General features: G+C 38.3%; 1 protein-coding gene across 2 annotated transcripts in view; it reads left to right on the top strand.

The window, feature by feature from the left end:
• MAMDC2 (MAM domain containing 2) overlaps positions 1-17,792 on the top strand; it is a 63,356-nt gene extending 45,564 nt beyond the window's left edge. The window contains exons 10-14 of one of the 2 annotated variants that reach the window (XM_076362971.1): positions 9,485-9,578; positions 11,251-11,403; positions 15,062-15,321; positions 16,388-16,472; positions 16,826-17,792. In XM_076362971.1, coding sequence (XP_076219086.1) covers positions 9,485-9,578; positions 11,251-11,403; positions 15,062-15,321; positions 16,388-16,472; positions 16,826-16,887 — 654 coding nt within the window. In that variant the 3' untranslated portion in view covers positions 16,888-17,792. Of the gene's footprint in view, positions 1-9,484; positions 9,579-11,250; positions 11,404-15,061; positions 15,322-16,387; positions 16,473-16,825 lie in introns of those variants that run through there. The other variant, XM_076362972.1, reaches the window with a different exon arrangement.

Genomic DNA, 17,792 nt, shown 5'->3' with positions numbered 1-17,792 from the left:
TCTTGAAAAAAAGTGTTTTTCTTCAAAGTAAATACACTGTAAAAGAAAAAGTTCACAAAAAAAAAGTTGCTTAACTGTGTTAAAAAGGAAATTGACACTGAAAATGTTGGTCCTAATTGTTGGCTAGTGTTTTCTCTCAGATATCTGATACCTTAAAAAATTTATGGGATTTTTATGTACATATTTTTTATGCATAAAATGTAATACTTTCTAATTCCCCTTCAACTGATATAGAAAAAAAAGAATTTTATTACTGCCCAGCAAGTGCATGATAGAAAAGTCTCTCATAGCATCATCCCAAAATATTTGCAGAAAATTGTTTTTCTTTTTTTTTTAAATCATGAAAAGGTATTGGTTAAAAAGGCAAGCTTATAACATACTTTTGCCATCTTCTGTTTACTATTTCTTTATTACTTCTAAAAAGGTTCAGCAGCTTGTGTAGCGTAATACACTGTATTAGTAGTGATGACAGCTGAGCATGACTGTTAAAAATGGTTTATAGCCTTGGAGGTGGCAGGTTTTTAAGCATCTGACATTTGCATGGAAAATCTTTTCCAATATGAATTTATGAAGAACTATTTTTATGTTTCCCTAGAAATTAGTATATCTAAAACACTTGTGAAAAAGCTTGCCTAGAATGGAAAGCTTTTCGTGAATTGCAGCTTTCATGTCTTAGTTACCAGTCTGTTTGTAGGCAGTAACAGATGGGGACAGCAGCACAGAGGAGAATAAAGAAGTCAAGGGAATATCCTCGCTGCTTCTGAGCCTGAAGGAGGGAAGAAACCCCGTGCTCTGCAGCAGGAGGGTTTGTTTGCCTCTGGCAATTCTCAAAATCCTTCAGTGGGTCCTTCAGGTCTTGTGATGGGAAAGCCTTCTTTCCCATGGAAACAAGTGGCAAAATGTTTCTGTTGAGGAGGCATTCCTCAAATATCTAAAAAAGTGAGATTTATTGGGCTTTAGAGAACTCAGGATGTGTTCAGCATATCATAATTCAGACATCCCTTAGCCAAACAACTATGTATTTGGGTGGGGTGGTGAAGTTCTACCTTAGCCTTGGTTTAAACGTATTCTCTCACACTGTCTTTTTTCCTGGATTAGAAGATTAAATTAGGTTTAGAGTAGGGATTATACCACCTATGCGGTTTTGCATAGGTAGCAGATGCCATTGCTACGTAAGTCATGCACAAGCTGTAATGTGCTGAACTTCATATAACGGTTTTATGGTTTTCATGATGGCTGTGTATGCATATACTCCATCAATTTCTAAAGTTGTCCTTAGACAAATAGTACATGGAAGGCAGTGGGTGAAGTTCTGAAGCATGTCAGTATGCAAAAGTATATCAAGATATGTTTACAGCTGAGAAGGTAGCAGACAAAAGACAAATGATACCAAAGTTTAAGTGTGTGTCTACTTGCCCTAAGGCAAGGGTGAAAAACTGGTGTAGTCACAAGTTGTCTGCTTGTAATATTCACAAGCAGCCTTGAATGAAGTTGCACAGTGAACCCGATTCTGGCTTTTCCTTGCGATCTCATGCCCAACTCTTCAGCCTTTATACTTTCAAAAGTCCTTTCATGCTTTCTTTTGTTTGTTTCTTCTTTTCCAAGCCAACAGAAGGAAATGAAGGAGCACCATGTGGCATTGTATAAACACTTAGGTTAGTTATCTGTAAAGATGTGCCTGCCTAGGACTTAGTGAAATAGCTGACAAGGAACACTCATTTCAATGGCCGTCTTCAACGTAGGCCAGCAGTGGAGGTGCATCAGAGCACGTTTTGCCTGACAGCAAGGAGTGGTGGGAACCAGCATATCAGGGATTACACTTCAGGCCCTGGAGGGAGAGACAATAGTCTTGCCTCCTCACTGATGCATCTTTGTCTTATCTATCCTGCCCTGTAGGCAGCAACCGCCCCCCATTCCCCATCTTACTCCTGGCTCCTCACCTCTGGACAGTCCAATTTTTTTCCCTCTAATCCTGTCCATGTCCCAGTCTGTTTGCCCTGCTTGTCCCAGTTCTTAGAAATTTTAGTTTTTCAAAAACTAATGACTTGACAGAAAGCACAGTTCTGGCACAAAACCAAACCCTGACACATTTCATGCTCCTCCTCCGAAGCCTAGGAGTGCTCAAGCTTTTCAAAGAATTTTTTAAATAGGGGCAAAATAAAACCTTTTTTCCTAGCCTTGTTCTTGGAAATGATGGAACTGTTTTGGCTTAAATCTTCCAAAACAAGCCTGAAGCAAGGACCCAGCATGGAAAGTCTGAGCTGAAATCATTGCATCTTAGCAATGTTATAAGCAAGTGAAAAACAGTCGTTTAATGGAGTGAGGTGGTCTCAAAATCAGATAGGGCTACCACCTTTACTCTAATACAGATGTGGTGGCTGATGTGCCTATGGTACTGTTTTCTGAGATGCATCATGTCTAGACTTGGATGATAAGAAGTTGTAGGCATGCACAGTAGTTTGGCTGATCAAATTCTTGGTTACTGGGTGTGACTTGTAGATTGGGTCAGTGCCTGTGGAAACAGTAAACAGTCTCCTGCCAGTTCCTTAATGGCCAGTAAAGTCAGCGAGGCAATTGTTATGCTGCTTTGGCCAGGGAGTCCTGAAGGTCGTAACAATTTTGCAGCCAGAAAACAACTGTTCTAAAATACCTGATTACCTATGTCCTTCATCTTTCTTCTATGACTACTACTCCCAAGGCTTTGAAAACAATATAAAATCCGTCTGATATATTTTAATTTTGATAACGTATTTGTTTGCATCAGGACAATAAAAAGGCTCAGATTTTCATCTCTTGGTTTGTGTAATGGTTTTTGCAAGTTCTTTTTGAATTAGCTAACTGCAGTCTGGCACAGACTGTTGGCTTGAGTTCTGTGAGCAGGAAATGTGAAGCTGGCCAACAGGCTTTAATATGACACTTTGAAACTACCACGTTGAAAAGGTTAGGTGGGTATGATCCAGCTAAGCAAGTCATAAATATATATATGCACATATATAATGCATATATATAATATATATACACACACACATATATATACATATATATACACATATATATATAACACATATATAATGCATATATATATATGTATATATGTGTACGTACTGCAAATACATATGCGATATAATGCTAGCGAAAAGGCAGGAAATTTAAAATCCTGATTTCTCAATTTGTACTGGAGGCACTCTCTCTTTTAGTTAGTGTAAGTACCTATGTTCCTATACACATACAGTATTGGTTTTGTACTCTGTAATGTCCAGGGAATAAATAAGAGAAGGAGTAAATTAAAAAAAAAATCCTAACATTTATTAAAATAAATTAAACCCTTCATGCTTTGTTGTATAAGCCTCTTAAAGGGCAGCATAAAAATCTGAGTTTGAAATATATAGATTCTTTTGATCAGATTGAATGTACGGAAACTGATCTTCCAGGCCAATGCATGGCAGGAAAATGTCAGAGCTAACTGAAAGAAAAATTCACATATGGCATATATAACCTGGAGATCCTCACATGCACCATGGAGCAAGAATCTGCATTTTGATATTGTGTGTGTGTGTTTGTATGGTGTGTTTGTGGTGTGTATGGAAAGATACCACCATGGAAAGATACTTCTTTTATGTAACTTCACAACACAGTCCAAAATGAAGGTTTGAGTGCAATTGGGTGTACTTACATCAATTCTGTTTATTTCTGCTAGATGTGGTTCTCCATTCTGAAGCTCAGGTTTTCAAAAGCAAACATCTTATGTTGTTTATCCATTCATGCAAGTTTTTGCAATGTTACTTAGTGCTGTAGTGCTTGAATACTTCCCACAGAGTTCAAAGACAAATCCTCAGAAAAGGTAGCTGGCATCATAACAGTCCACCCTACTTCCATCAGAATAGTTGTGGCAGCATTTCTTGGGTTTTCATTCTTTCAGTCTACTTTTCTTCCTCGCTGATGTTTTTTTTTTCTGTCACTCTCTTTCCTTGAGTTGATCTGTTTGTTTTCACCTGTCCTCCATAACTAATTTTAGTTGCAGTTGTGAGAAAGCAAAATCAAGTGACTGCGTGTTGCACTTCAATATTTACATGTTTTAAAACAAACAAAAGGGAGGACTTTTTCGGGAATGACTAAACACTGAAGTCCCTCACTGCAGGATGTTGTGGAGGCCAATAGTATACATGCATTTGAAAAGGGATTAGGCAAATTCATGGAAAATAGACCTCACAGTGACTGTAAACACAGTGGTACAGGTATGACCTCCAGTTCAGCAAGTTCTTCAACTCTCTGGGGTCTGAACATAATATAACAGCACAAATAGCTTTATGGTTGATTTGTTTCTTGTACTGTTTTCCCTAAACATCCATTATCACCCCTCCACCTTCCTAGGGCTTGATATGAGCGTCTTTGGACCTTTGTTCTCACATCATCACTGTGATGATGCTCAGTATTAAATTGAGCATTAAATTATTCTAGCATTTCTCTGAGAAATTTGTGTCTCCCATTTGTCCATCGAAGTCATGGGTAAATGACTAAAGCAATCTTGGATATATGATGAAGTCCTAGATCCCTGTGAGCGAGTCAGTAGTATAAAGGACACAGTTCTCCAGTCAGGTATCAAGTGGAGGAGGGCAGACATCCTAGTCCTCATCTCCTCCTCCTCCTCTGAAAAACCCTCACTTGTGACAAATAAAGGAGCTTTTTGGTACTGTTCTGACACAACCCTTGATCAGTCTTCCCACAATAAGGTATGCAACCTAAAGAGGTTGGAATGAGCTGCAGTTTTATACTATGGTCCTCTGTCCTTCCTTCTCTCACCTCTAGGACAAGAAATTTCTTAAAGAACAGTCACTGGAAATGCCTATTTAAAATAAGAACGTTAGGGTCTGTAAATAGTAGGACTAGTGCTTGCAAAATGTGTACCCCACTGACTATGGTGTTTGGTAACAGTTATGAAAATGACATATTGGAAACTGTAAAAATTATTGACGTTAGAGAGTGTTACCTAAGTGGCCTGCATCTTCACAGTAGCTAAGCAAGGAGATAGGTTGCATGAAATATTACATACCTCCTTTTGATATCTGTGATACTTAACTGACATTTCATTTTTTTGCTCAATTTTTGTTCTGGGTACTTAATATTGTGATATTACGATGCCACATCATCTGACAAGACTCCTCAGTCTAAAGGCAAAAACCTCTCCCTCTTATAAAAAGAGCCAAGGAAACTGTTTCACTGAAGAGAGGATAGAACCGTAATAGCAGACTTCTGGAAATCTAGGAGGGCCCCTGGGGACAGCTGAGGATATCGGTGTCCTGTATACATTTCTGTGCAGTCAGTAGTCCCTGCTAGACAGTGCAATCCAGTGAATATAGATGTAGCATTAACAGCCTGTGGCCCTAGGTTGTTCTGTTAGCTTTATGTTTCTCTTTCATTGTTTGTTTCTGCAACCCATTTGCCCTTGGACAGGAAAGATTTTCAAAAATATTTGTTCAAATGTCACAAGCTTATTACCAATGTTATCCAATTATTTATGCAGAAGCTTTCATAATCCATTAATTATTTTTCTCACAGAAGCTCATTGTATTTACATGGCAAGAAATTGAACTTACCTGGCAAATGCCATTTTAAATCAATTTATTTTAAATGACAGAAGCTTGCAGACATTCTAATTTTGGCTTAATAGCTTACTTGCGTTCTTGATAAATGAGTTTCTGACTGTTTAAGCCAAAGAAAAATAAGCCATTTAAAATCTAGTTTAATTAAACGAGTTAAAAATAATTTGGTAACGTTTGTATTGAACAACCCTGGGACAATCCCATTCCCTGTGCCAGTGATGGGTCCCTGGCTTACACGCTTATATGGCTGTGTACTAGTATAACTGACTGAAAAGTCAGGCTCCCCTGTTTTGTGGAAACATATTGGCTACTTCTTTGTGTCATGTCACACTTTAATTTCTGGTGCTGGAACTATTTTTGGATTTTGTAGTACCGAGTTTTGTGTCACTGTATGGCAGTTACAACAGTTGCTTCTCACAAAAACCCACCTCAGACTCCACTATAACTGCCCTTCTCCTTTGAGAAACTGAACCTAAATATGTGTCTAAGTGACAGACTGAGTTTTATGTCTACACTGATATACAGTATGTAGTTTAAACCTAGGAATATTTACTAGGATGGAATCAGGTAAATTAATTTGCTGCAGAGGCATAGCTTGCTTTTAAGTCACCAGATTTGGCTGCTGTCACAGTTTTTCTTTTGTTTGGCTGGTCTGGCTCTTTAATTGAGCAAGAGCTGTATTTTCTGGGATAAACAAGTCGGAAAGAAAATACACAGAACTCACAGGGATCCGGGAGCATCTTCTCTCCCTTTCTCCTGTTCTCAGTCCAGCTCCCTCCAAACCTCCTTTTACAAGCTTCCCCATTAGTTCTTCCTTACACTTCTTGATGGAGGTACCTTACTGCATGTCCTACTCTTTCTTCTCCTCCAAAAGCAGGTAAACTTCATATGCATACGTTTTAACTCACATCTACTTGTAGAGATGCAGAGCGCTAAGGATGAGAAATCCCTTCTACCTCACTCAGTGTCTGCAGTACAACCCAACAACATGTCATGGGAGAAGTGAAACCCTGCTTGCTCTACCAGCTGTTCTCATCTGGCGTTGCTCATTACCGATACAATCCAGGCTAAATGCTAAGAACTCATTATTGATATGTTGAAGCTGCAGGCCAGGAACATTGATTAAGCACTGGAAAATAGACAAACCAGCTTCCAGAAACTGGGGCAGTGATTTGGAAGGAAACTAATGTCCTGGCTGTGTCCTGTTATTGGAACAGAGAGACATGAGAGAAAAATATGTTTTATTTTTCAGTAACACTGGCAACAACTGCCTACATTTGATAATGTTTTTAATTTAGCCTCCAAGATAGCATGCAAGTCCAGGAAGATTTGTTACCTAGTTTGAAACAATTAGTATGTTGTTCATCTGTCATGTTTTATGAAGAAAGTGCGAGCTGAACACAAAGATCCCCATATTCTCTTCTCCAAGGCATGAGATAACTTCATAAAAATTTCTTTTGGAAGAATTGACCTAGGAAATATTTTCATTCAAAACAAGAACAAATGTAAAGCATCATGAGGTTAGTCCTATCGAGACTGTACAAAGGATTCAGAGATCTGACGTAGGGTCAAAATGAGTAGCTGAGTAAATCCAAATTGATACAATTTTGGTAGGTAAAGTTCAAACAGCCAAAGATGTCCCTTTATGACAAAAAAGGACATTTAGGACAAAAGAAGAGTGAATAAATTTGACCTGTGAATAAAAATATGTTCTACCCTGTTGCTTAAAACTAAATCAAGAATATAAGAACAAAATAAGCCAAGGAGACAATGAACAATTTCAGTACATTTGCTATAGCTAATACTGGAAACTCTGCATTTCCAAGTACAAGCTCCCCCACCCCACCCCTGTGCAATTACAAAGCCTGCTCATGGCAGCGTGTCACTCAACACCACAAAAAGCAAGTGGAGAATTAGCAACGCTAAAGCTACAGATGACAAAGCTGAACAAGTTTGCAAACGTCACTGAAACAGATCAATCCTTTGACTGTACAAAGGCTACTGGTTCAATGGCCTTTGAGAGACCAACAGTTACTGTTGCGATGCTTTTGAAATGGAGGGCTTTCTGCAGGATCCAATGGGTAATTACATACCTTGTATGGAACAAATTATTGCAATTTAAGAATAAAGAACTTGATCCTGCTCCCAATGATGTCAATAGGAAAACATCACTTACAACATGATCCCACAGTGTGGAAATGTTGTTTCACAAACGAGGACTGACCTCACCCTTTCATGTGTGGTTTTCTGAAGATTCTTGGGTTTAGGACTATAATATGTCTTTAGTTTATTACAAATGTTCACCAGAATGCATTTATTAAAAGTCTGGCGAATGACGTCCACCCAACGTCAGTATTTATTGTATTCTTTATTCCAAGAGGTGCTACCATTTTTTAATAGATTGTGCCTGTTTATTGAGAATGAACTTACAAAGTAGGAAACAATTTTTGTCCTGTTAAACCTTAAGGCTAAGAGAGCAGCTCTACGGGGGGGGGGGGGGGCGGGCGGGGAAAGGCCAGTTTTAGGCCACTATGCACTGAGCAGTTGTGCATGCTGTGCAGGGGCACTCGTCAAGTCCACACCTGTAGCAGTTTACAAGACAGATAATCACTATTACCAGAATTTGTAGCACTGAAAGGAAAATGGTTTTGAAAATTGCTCCATTCTGGGCAGCATAACCCATACATGCTTCAAAGGTTAAAGTGTAATTACGTCCCAGGCTGTTTTATAAGCAAATGAGTCAATAAATACTACATAGCAAAGCAATCTAGCAAAATCCGGTGTAATGACCATATTGAAGGTGTTACCGAGCCTGTTAAAAGAGGACATATTAAATAATGCATGAACAACTTCTAACAACCTTTTTGTATCTGCATGAAACTCAGTCAGCATTTAACCTCAAATATGTAACTGAGGTGTTTACAGTTGCTCCAGAATATTAAACTGTTAGAAGTGACACTCATCCATCTCCAGTCACTAGCCCAGATCTCATCACAAAGGAATTGTTTTGAAAAGCTCTTCCCAAATTATGGTCATAACTCCAATGGTCAGACAGATGGTTTGCAGTAGTTAGGCAAGGAAAACTGCCAGCAGTATTTTCACAAAATAAACCTTATTGTGTCTTCTGTAATTTAAACAGATCTGTGTCAGCCTTAGGAGAAGGGCAGCTGGGAATCTTAGAGTTTCTTTACATTTTATTTTGTCATCTCATGAGTGACTTGTATTTTCCATGGCAGAATTAATGTGTAGTCAAATAAAACATCTTGGACACTATTCTTAATTTTCACAAACCCAGATGAACACTATGAATGATGCTTAGCATTTCCAGGCTCCTGCTCTACGATATCATGGCTTTGTGTCATTTCTGAATAATCCCATTGTATGCAGTAGTTTCATCTCATCTCTGTTGTTCTTTGTTTTTTGCCACGGCCATTTCTCTTGGCCATCACTCTGCATTACTCTTTCAAATTTATTTTTCCATGGATAAAACCTCCTGATTGTAAGGGTAAGATAGCTGAGGACATTTGAGCTGTTCATGTTGGTTTTTTTGGGGGGAAAAACCGCAGCAGCCTCAGTGAGTCATGTTTTCTCATACACTGAAAAATACACACTCTCCTAATAAAATGGAAACTACATACAGAGATACATCATTTGCCTATGAAAGTGAGAAAACACTTTCTATTGAATGAAAACATACATCTAAACCCCACTGGATTTGAAATTTCAGTCACTGGCAGTATCAGTATGTGCCAAAACAAAGTGGATTCATTATTTGTGTTCTGTAGATGTCAAAATTATTAGTGCATTTGGAAAAATTTAAAATTTCAGACTCCTAATGGTGCCAGCTTTTGTTAGATACCTGAAACTTCCTTCATGTATTGCAGGTTGTCTTTGTCAGCTGGTGTAAAAGCTTCTGGGACTGTGGACTTGTGGCACTGGATGATGTATCATTGAGCCTGGGAAGCTGCCAGGCTGCTGGTAAGACCGTATGTATTTGTCGTCCAACAGCTGCTACCCTTTTTAGTAAGAGTTCATTGCATACCTTCATTTTCCAAGCCTATCCTACAGCTGCCTTTGTCCCACTGTGGTTTCTTTTCTTTTCTTTTTCCACTAACTATTGCATAAATCCTATTTTTGCAGTAGCATACATACAACAAGGACCAGTTTTTGTTCACAGGGGTACCCGCTAACTCCTAATTAACTTCACTGATGCCAGTGCAGTTTTACATAGGTGAGCGTTCCTTTTGGGGCATTACAATTTAAAAAAACCCAACAGTCCAACTGAGGGGAAGGCAGTTTTTAAATGGCTTTTAGGAAACCAGGAACGGACCCAAAAGCAATATTTTTAAAACACAGCATTGTCCTTTTCAGTCCAGAAGTACAGTTGTGCAAGGCCAAGATACAGTCCCTTATCTGAGCTGCAGTTCTCTAATGAAGACACATGAGTCAAGTCTAACTCTCCCTCCTGTAGTGGGAGGAACTGAATGTTTTTGAGCGAGACTTTACCCTCTGACATGCATAGGCTAACCTCTCTGAACTCACCCAAACTCTCTTTTCTGGGGCTTTTTGAGGTTTGACAATGAAACGATTGTATCCCAATTTGGAAACCATTCTCATGAGGCAGGCACAATCTATACTCCCATTATTCTTCGGAATAAAGCCATGCCTTTGAAATGGTGATGAGGCTGATCAACCACGCCATTTATATCCCCATGTAATAAGAACTTTTTAATGACCTCTTTTGATTGGATTTCACGCATTCAGGTGGCTAACCATTACAGAACAGAGAGAAGTCACATGTATAAAACAAGATGCCATTTTTCTAAAGTATTTCCAACAGCTGTCTATTTTGCCTTTCTGTAGTTTCGAAGCAATTTGAAAAGGAACCAAAGGTGCAGAACTGATACTTGGGTGTATAGTCATATGGGGACTTGTCACTGATGGCAGAAAAAAAATGCCTGAAAAATGCCCCAGAGTATGTGAGGCATCAAGGCATCCTCCTTTCCAAAAGATGAAAGCAGCTCAACTCTTGAACTACAAATTCAGATTCTAGCAGAAGACCTGACAGAAGCTTCCTGGCGAGCACCTGAATTGTCAACTTTCTCTGTTCTGCATCATCTAATAGAATTGAAATAATGAAAATACTCTAGTAATTGCAGCTCTGTGGTCTGTTGTATGTGGTATTAGAATCTGGTGCCAAGGGAACATGAGAGCGCTAAATGTGGCATTTTATTTCAGATCACAGAAACTCCAACCTTTGACAAGAGTAATTTAATATGCATGTTATACATGCTGGAGCTCATTAAGCTGCTTGGGGTGCCACAGTAGTGAGCAAAATTACACTGGTAGAGCCCATTGTGGAGTAAGAGCTACGATGAGATAATAAACTGTGCGAGATGTTTTAAAGAATATTAGTACATGTTAGTGAGCCAGACTAGGGCACAGATTTCCCCAAAGCTGTGAAGAAAATGAAATTTAATTTCGTACATCAGTTTGAGGCTAGCTTTTATAAGCTTGTGACTACAGTAAGTATTGCTAGGTAGATATAAGTGATTGCAGCAGGTGAGTGAATGCAATACATTGCTTGTGTAATCTCTCCATATATCTGTTTAATATATTTGCAGTTTTAACCAATGTCTTCTCCTTATAGATCTATTGCTGCCCAATCCTGGAGAGTGTACTTTTGAAAAAGATGAGTGTGTGTTTACCCAGAAGAAGAGAGGTCGTGGGATTTGGCACAGGAGGAGGGGTCCAACTCCCACTTCTTACACGGGGCCGAAAGGAGACCACACTACTGGGGTAGGTGAGTTAAGCTCCACATTGAACTTTCAGAACAGAGATTGATAGTTAATCAAAAATACTTTGAAATGATAACCTGGAACACAGAGAAAGTTTTTAGTGTTCTGTTCAGAACAGTTATTAATCAAATGAAGCAAACATGTTTCTTAGGGACCCACAGATGGTTCTGAGAATGTGAAGTTTAATCTGAATTATCTGCAGACCAAGTGGGTAATTCGGTCTTCATGTCCTAAAGTAGCCCTTTCCTTTGGGAGAAAAAAGGACAGTATGACTCTCCAGACCCCGCAGAAAAGCCTTCTTCCAAACCCCTAGCTTACATGAATATTCCCTGAAACTAAAAGGCAAACAAGTGGTTGGGGGCTCTTCTGCATCAACACCTTCCTGTTCAAACTTAGAAGAAAACATGGATAATAAAAGAGGTCCCACAGACCCTTTGTCTTGAAAATCCGCACCATAACCTCACTTGTGTAATTTAAAGTATTTAGGCAAGTGGGGCCCCCATTAGCATGAGTGAGCACACAGAAAACTGCATCAGAATTGCCCCCACACCGCGGGCAGTACCTGGTGACTTTTGGAGATGATGAACTGCATCACTGTGTTGGGTGCTCATGTTCCTGCAGATGAGGACCTCAGTAACAACTCCACTGACTGCAGTATAATGGATGAAACTGCCCTAAGGCTTGTGAACTTTAAATGCTTACATAGGTTTAAAAAGGTTTTTGGTGCCTTTGGATTTGCCCTCCTTCCCAGCGGTTAGCATTCATTCAACAAGTTATAAAGTCAGCTGCAGACAAGCTGGCTTATTCACAGTAGCCATCTATCCAGTCTGTTAAAAATTTTAGCTGGATTACAAAAGCAGTTGGCCTGCTCAAAAGGATCATCAAAAGCTATTATTATTCTGTCAACTGTGATCGAGTGTAAACCACGTTAAGCATCATCAAGCATAGTTATTTCAGCTGTGCATATGAAGTCTCGCTCTATGCAAACTTAATTCAAGTTACTCTGGAAAACTGTTTTGTTTCTAGTTAACAAAATAACAAATGCTTCTAGTTAATAAAATATGTTTTGTCTTGTTTCTGATCTCTTTATCTAAAAAGATGGCTTTGTGCACGTTCAGCAAAATCTCCCTTTCCTATCTCCTGGTAAAATTTCTGTAATAGCTGCATCCTGAGCAAGGTATGGAAATGGACTAGAGAGATGTAAATTCATGGTGTGGGGGACTGTATGGCCAAAATGCTACATGTGGAATTGAGAATGCAGATGGGAATGTTTCTCTTTGGCTTGAAATTTCAGATCACCAAGAAATTATGTTCTTCCATTATTAACTCTAAACAGTACTGATTCTGGGTAGAAATATGAATAGCCTTCAGACATAAGTAAGTTTTAAAGCTTAAAACTTCTCTTACGTGTTATGAAATAAAACCAAGAAACATTACTTACAAATTTGACCATATTCTGACCAGATCTATTGGCTAAGTTATCTGAGTGGACAATGTAGGCTATCTACAAATCAAGAACATTTTCCCAATAATGATACCTTTGTACCGTGGAATGACTTTCAAAAGGGAATATTGAAATTCTCGTCCCTTTTCCATTTAAAAATTAGATGACATTAGAATGAATTAGATGACATACTGTCTGTAAGTCTTTGTTACCTGTGCTGTCCAGTTCTTCTGCATCGACTAGACATGTGATCACCAGCTTTAAAATAAGTGAGAATTTTTCCTAACAGTTTTTAAGGTCATTTGAGAATTTTTATTTTGAAATGTGGGTGAGACTCTTGGAGAGGCATCTGTAGGCCATCTCTATATTGTCTGGCAGACCCTTCTTTTTCTGCAAAATATAATCCAAAACGACTACATCACCTTAAAGTTGCTAGTTGTTTTGGCAGGTAACCAAACTCAATTTCATAAAAGGATTCACCATTCAAGCTTGTTTGATGCTTTTTTTTCCCCTGGTTATTCCCTAGATAATATATTTTATTCTTCCTCTTTCAAATACTCTATATCCCAGCTCTTGTGTTTCCAAGGATAATAACCCTCTCCTTATAGTAGAAGCAACACTTAAGAGTTTCTTGCTCAAGAAAAGGAATGGGCTGTTAGCACAATTTTCTTGATTTCTAAGGCAGAAACTGACTTTAGACCTATTTTCAGTTTATGTAGATCACCAAGTATTCTGAGATCTGAGGCTGATGGCTCGACTTTAGAACTGGTGAAGCAAGAGAGTCTTTTAAGCCTGGCCCGTGACAACAATGTTTATTCCTTATTTCACACATCTCTTTGCAGCAAGATGTGCTGAGAAATACGTGGATTTGAATTCACAAAACCAAGAGTTGATCTACTCTTTCCATCAAGTTTATAATATGATTCAGGCCTTAGAACTAAAGGCAAGTTATTTTATTATACTGAAGTATGAGCTGTAGGTTTTGATTTTTAACTCTAGAAATTTTTAAACATAGTGAACATCAAAATCCTCACAATGGCTTGCACTAGGTTTGGCATAAATCGCCTTGGGAATACTCCAACACACTGTACGAAATTATCTTTTCTTTACAGACCTACAGCTGTAGATAATCTTCCTTTTCACCCTCTCTACTGCTGCTCACCACCAAACTACAACCCGGGTTAGAAGGGATGTCTTCAGCATGGGTTTGTGTAGATAATAGGACCCTGAGATAATAGGACTCCGAGTATCATGAGACACCCCGCGCATCCACCAGCTGCTGTTGCTGCTCTCAGCTTTTCTCCTGCCTCACTGATCCTTAGGAATCCCTTCTCCCCCTGAGGGCGATCTCACCGCCAGGACTTGTGGTGGGAGAAGGGCAGCTTGTTTTTTCCAACAAAAATCATTTTTGTGGTGCCACAAAAAGGGAGCAGTGGGACTGCAGGAAGAGCTGCTGCAAAATCTTGAGTTCACTGCCTGCTGGCAGAGTGTACATCTCAAGACACACAACAGCTGCCGTATGCAGCAGATGGGATGTGGGGATGCTCCTCAGTCTTCTGACACACCTCGGTTTGCTCCAGTTGGAAATAACCAAATGATGGATTGGGGGCGGTGTGTGTGTGTGTGTGTAATTTGCCTGCCACCAATTAATGACTAATTTTTCCACAGATCAGAGTTCATGACAATCTTTCATTCATTCATGGATTCTAGAGAGTCTAGTTTTCCTCACTTGTGTCTTCACATCTTGATCACAGAAAGAAAAGTATTATTGATGTCATATGTGATTTAAAAGAGGTATTTCAATTCATATGCTTTGTTAATAGCATCAGCTCCAACCATTGCCTAAACTGTACCCTCAGATGTACGTGCAGCTGTCTTGAATTCCAATTAATCGACCACTGTCAGAGTGCATTCCTGGTTTAAGAACAGCTATGATTTTTTCTTACTTTGTATTCCTTTCTGTTGCTATGTATTTCATCAGATACAAACAAGTTTTTAAGTGTTCTTACATTAGCATTCACAAATATTACCATTATTACACTACACAATTATTACAATATCATAAATATTACAGTTCACAAATATAACAGTCTACGGCATAAAACTCTATCAAAATAGTTTCAATCATAGTTTTTTATATAATGAGCATGTTGAGTGTAATGAACATGCTGAGAGAATGTATTCTACTTTGCTAATATTTGCTTGTGTATCTTTTTAAGGGTACTACATGTACATAGAAGCATCCAACATGGTCTATGGACAAAGAGCATACCTAGTTTCAAAATCACTAAGAGGAACCTCTGGAAAACAGTGCTTGACATTTTTCTATCACATGTATGGAGCTGGGACTGGATTATTAAGTGTTTATCTAAAAAAGGAAGGTGATGATGAAGAGATTCCTTTGTGGAGGAGGACAGGGGAACAAAGCATCTCATGGCTAAGGGGACTGATAGAATATGAAAGTGATAGAAACTACCAGGTAAGAAGAAACAAACAAAAAGCAGTCAGAATGGAATACTGAACTGAACTATGTGCTAGAATCCAAGTTTTGGGTTGTATAAAAAAAAAATTAAAATGTTAAAATGTAGATAGCATTGAATGGACAGCTGAACAAGCTCAAGTAACATGTAATTTCTTACAAATGAAGGTAGGTAGGGAGGGAATTATTACAGACATTAATAGGTTGCAAGTATGAAAATAGTTCATTAATTCAAAATTTTTTTAAGTGTTTAAATGCTGTTTTCCCATCATTTCTTATAAGTAGCGGTAGTTTTTATTTAGATCACTTGTGCAATTTCTTTTCCTACAGCTGTCTAAAGCTCTGTCTAGATTTCACATAACTACTAAGCTGTGATAAAAAGGCTGCTTCTTGCAGGATGGTCTTTCTGAGATGGCACCAAAGGCAAGGGATGATGCAAAGCCAGCACTCTGCCTTTGGTTTGAACAGTGCCATCAATTCAGTACTGCCAGAGATAAAGCCTGCTTCAGTTTCTCTGTCAAAGAGGAAGCTGAAATCACTATTGACTGAAACAGCACTGGGCACAAAACTGCACTGATCACTAACCAAAGATGATATGTGTTTTTTTTAAATCACTTTGCCTTAAGAGCCTGGAAATTAATTAGGGGGGGAAAAAAAAAGAAACCTTTTAATGAAAAGCAAATTTAGCTTCATCGGTAAGACCACAACATAATATTGTAATGCTTTTTTTTCCCCTCAAGTCTTGCTTGTATATGGGCAACACACAGCAACACATTAGGGCTGAAAATCAAGACAGACATAGCACATCACTAGAGAAAATTTATCAGTTGTCTGTAACACACAGCAAATTTCTTAACAAGTTGTGAGAACAAATTTGCTTCCTTTGGCATAGCACACACCCAAATTCTGTGACCAGGTCAATCAGTCCACTGATGGAGCACAGAAATTTCTTTCCAAGAAGCAGGCTTTCAGGACATACTAGATCCTTGAATAGACTGCGTGGGTATAATTTTTTTTAGTCCTTCCTCCTGTGAGAGTCATGAAAAACTGTGTCTTACCTTTACAGATTATTTTTGAGGCAATCCGCGGTGTGTCAATGAGAAGTGACACTGCTATTGATGATATTCTGTTCCAGGCAGGACCCTGTTTAGGTAAGTTTAACCGTACTTTGTTTCTCTTAGGAGACACCTAGCAATTCACAGTACTTTTTGTAATTAGACAGGTGATACTTCTTCCCTTAAATCCCCGCTGAATGGATCTGAATGTAGTATCATGCAGTGCAGACATTTTTGTTAGGGTTAGGGGTTAGTGCAGAATTTTTGTTTTCTAGTAAGATGCGAGACCATCCTCAGAATCTGGACTAGTAAAGATGCTGCCACACTTTTTAAAAACCTTATGGCAGTCCCATTTAAATCCAGCATGGTAATTACATTCTGTCTTATGCATTCTTATGTATGATAAAAATACAAATAATTACAGTATTTCCCCCTTCTTTGTATTCTAGAAGTGGAAGAAATTCAATTCTCATCTGGCTATCCTGACAGCTTAAATGAAATTGAGTATTAAATACAGTCTGCTGAAATGAATGAAATGCGTAGAAGATTTGTATGTGAGAAACTGCACAAACCGCCTATTTTAAAATATGTTTTAAGTAAATACTGGACTGGTTTGAATATGCACCGCTGTATAGGAAGGACTCAGAGCACTCATGTTCCTCGCCTTTGCAATGAAATTATTGACTCAGGGCTTCTTATGTTTTTGGGGGTATTTTTCTCTTTTGCATGAGGTATCAGTTATTATATAAAGGCTTCCCATTTTGCACAGATCATGCATTTTAATGCCTTTTTTTTTTTTTAACCTTTCTGGTATATAGGTAAAAAGAGGAAAGTAAAGGTGCACAATTAAAATCCAATATTGTGTTATCTTAAATCTGCATTCAGTGAATGTTTTGTGTTGGGTACAGAATGGTTTTTTGTTAAGGAAATTATAAGTATTTCGAAATAATAAAGAAAATAGTATTAGCTACTAGTAATAGCCTACAGGTTCAGTGCAATTATTCATGATGAAAAATCTCTCTGGGAATCTTTTAACAATCTGCTGGCAATTTTTTATTGCTTTGTATTCTTTTTCTGTAACAAATACATTTGTCATCCTTGCCAATAACAAACTCACTTTTAGTGTTCCAGTATAATTCAGTGTAAGCTGCTGACATTTTGAACTATATGAAATGAAACCCTTTGAAGCCTGTGTTTTCTGGCATACAAGTCTTGTTTTTTTTTTTTTTAATAAATCAGTTTGTAGACTCACAGAGAATGTACTTACACTTTACCCAACCACAGACGCCTTGCATTTATATTAATAGGAAACTGAATTCACACAACTTGTTGATTTTTAAAATTTTATGTGTTTGTATGTAAGGTTTTGTTTTCAAATTATTATAACTTCCTAATAAAATGTAACTTTGAAAATCA

Source organism: Aptenodytes patagonicus, chromosome Z (assembly GCF_965638725.1).
Source record: "Aptenodytes patagonicus chromosome Z, bAptPat1.pri.cur, whole genome shotgun sequence".
NCBI lineage: Eukaryota > Metazoa > Chordata > Aves > Sphenisciformes > Spheniscidae > Aptenodytes > Aptenodytes patagonicus.
The sequence above is the reverse complement of the archived record's forward strand: the minus strand, read 5'-3'. Positions and strand labels throughout refer to the sequence as shown.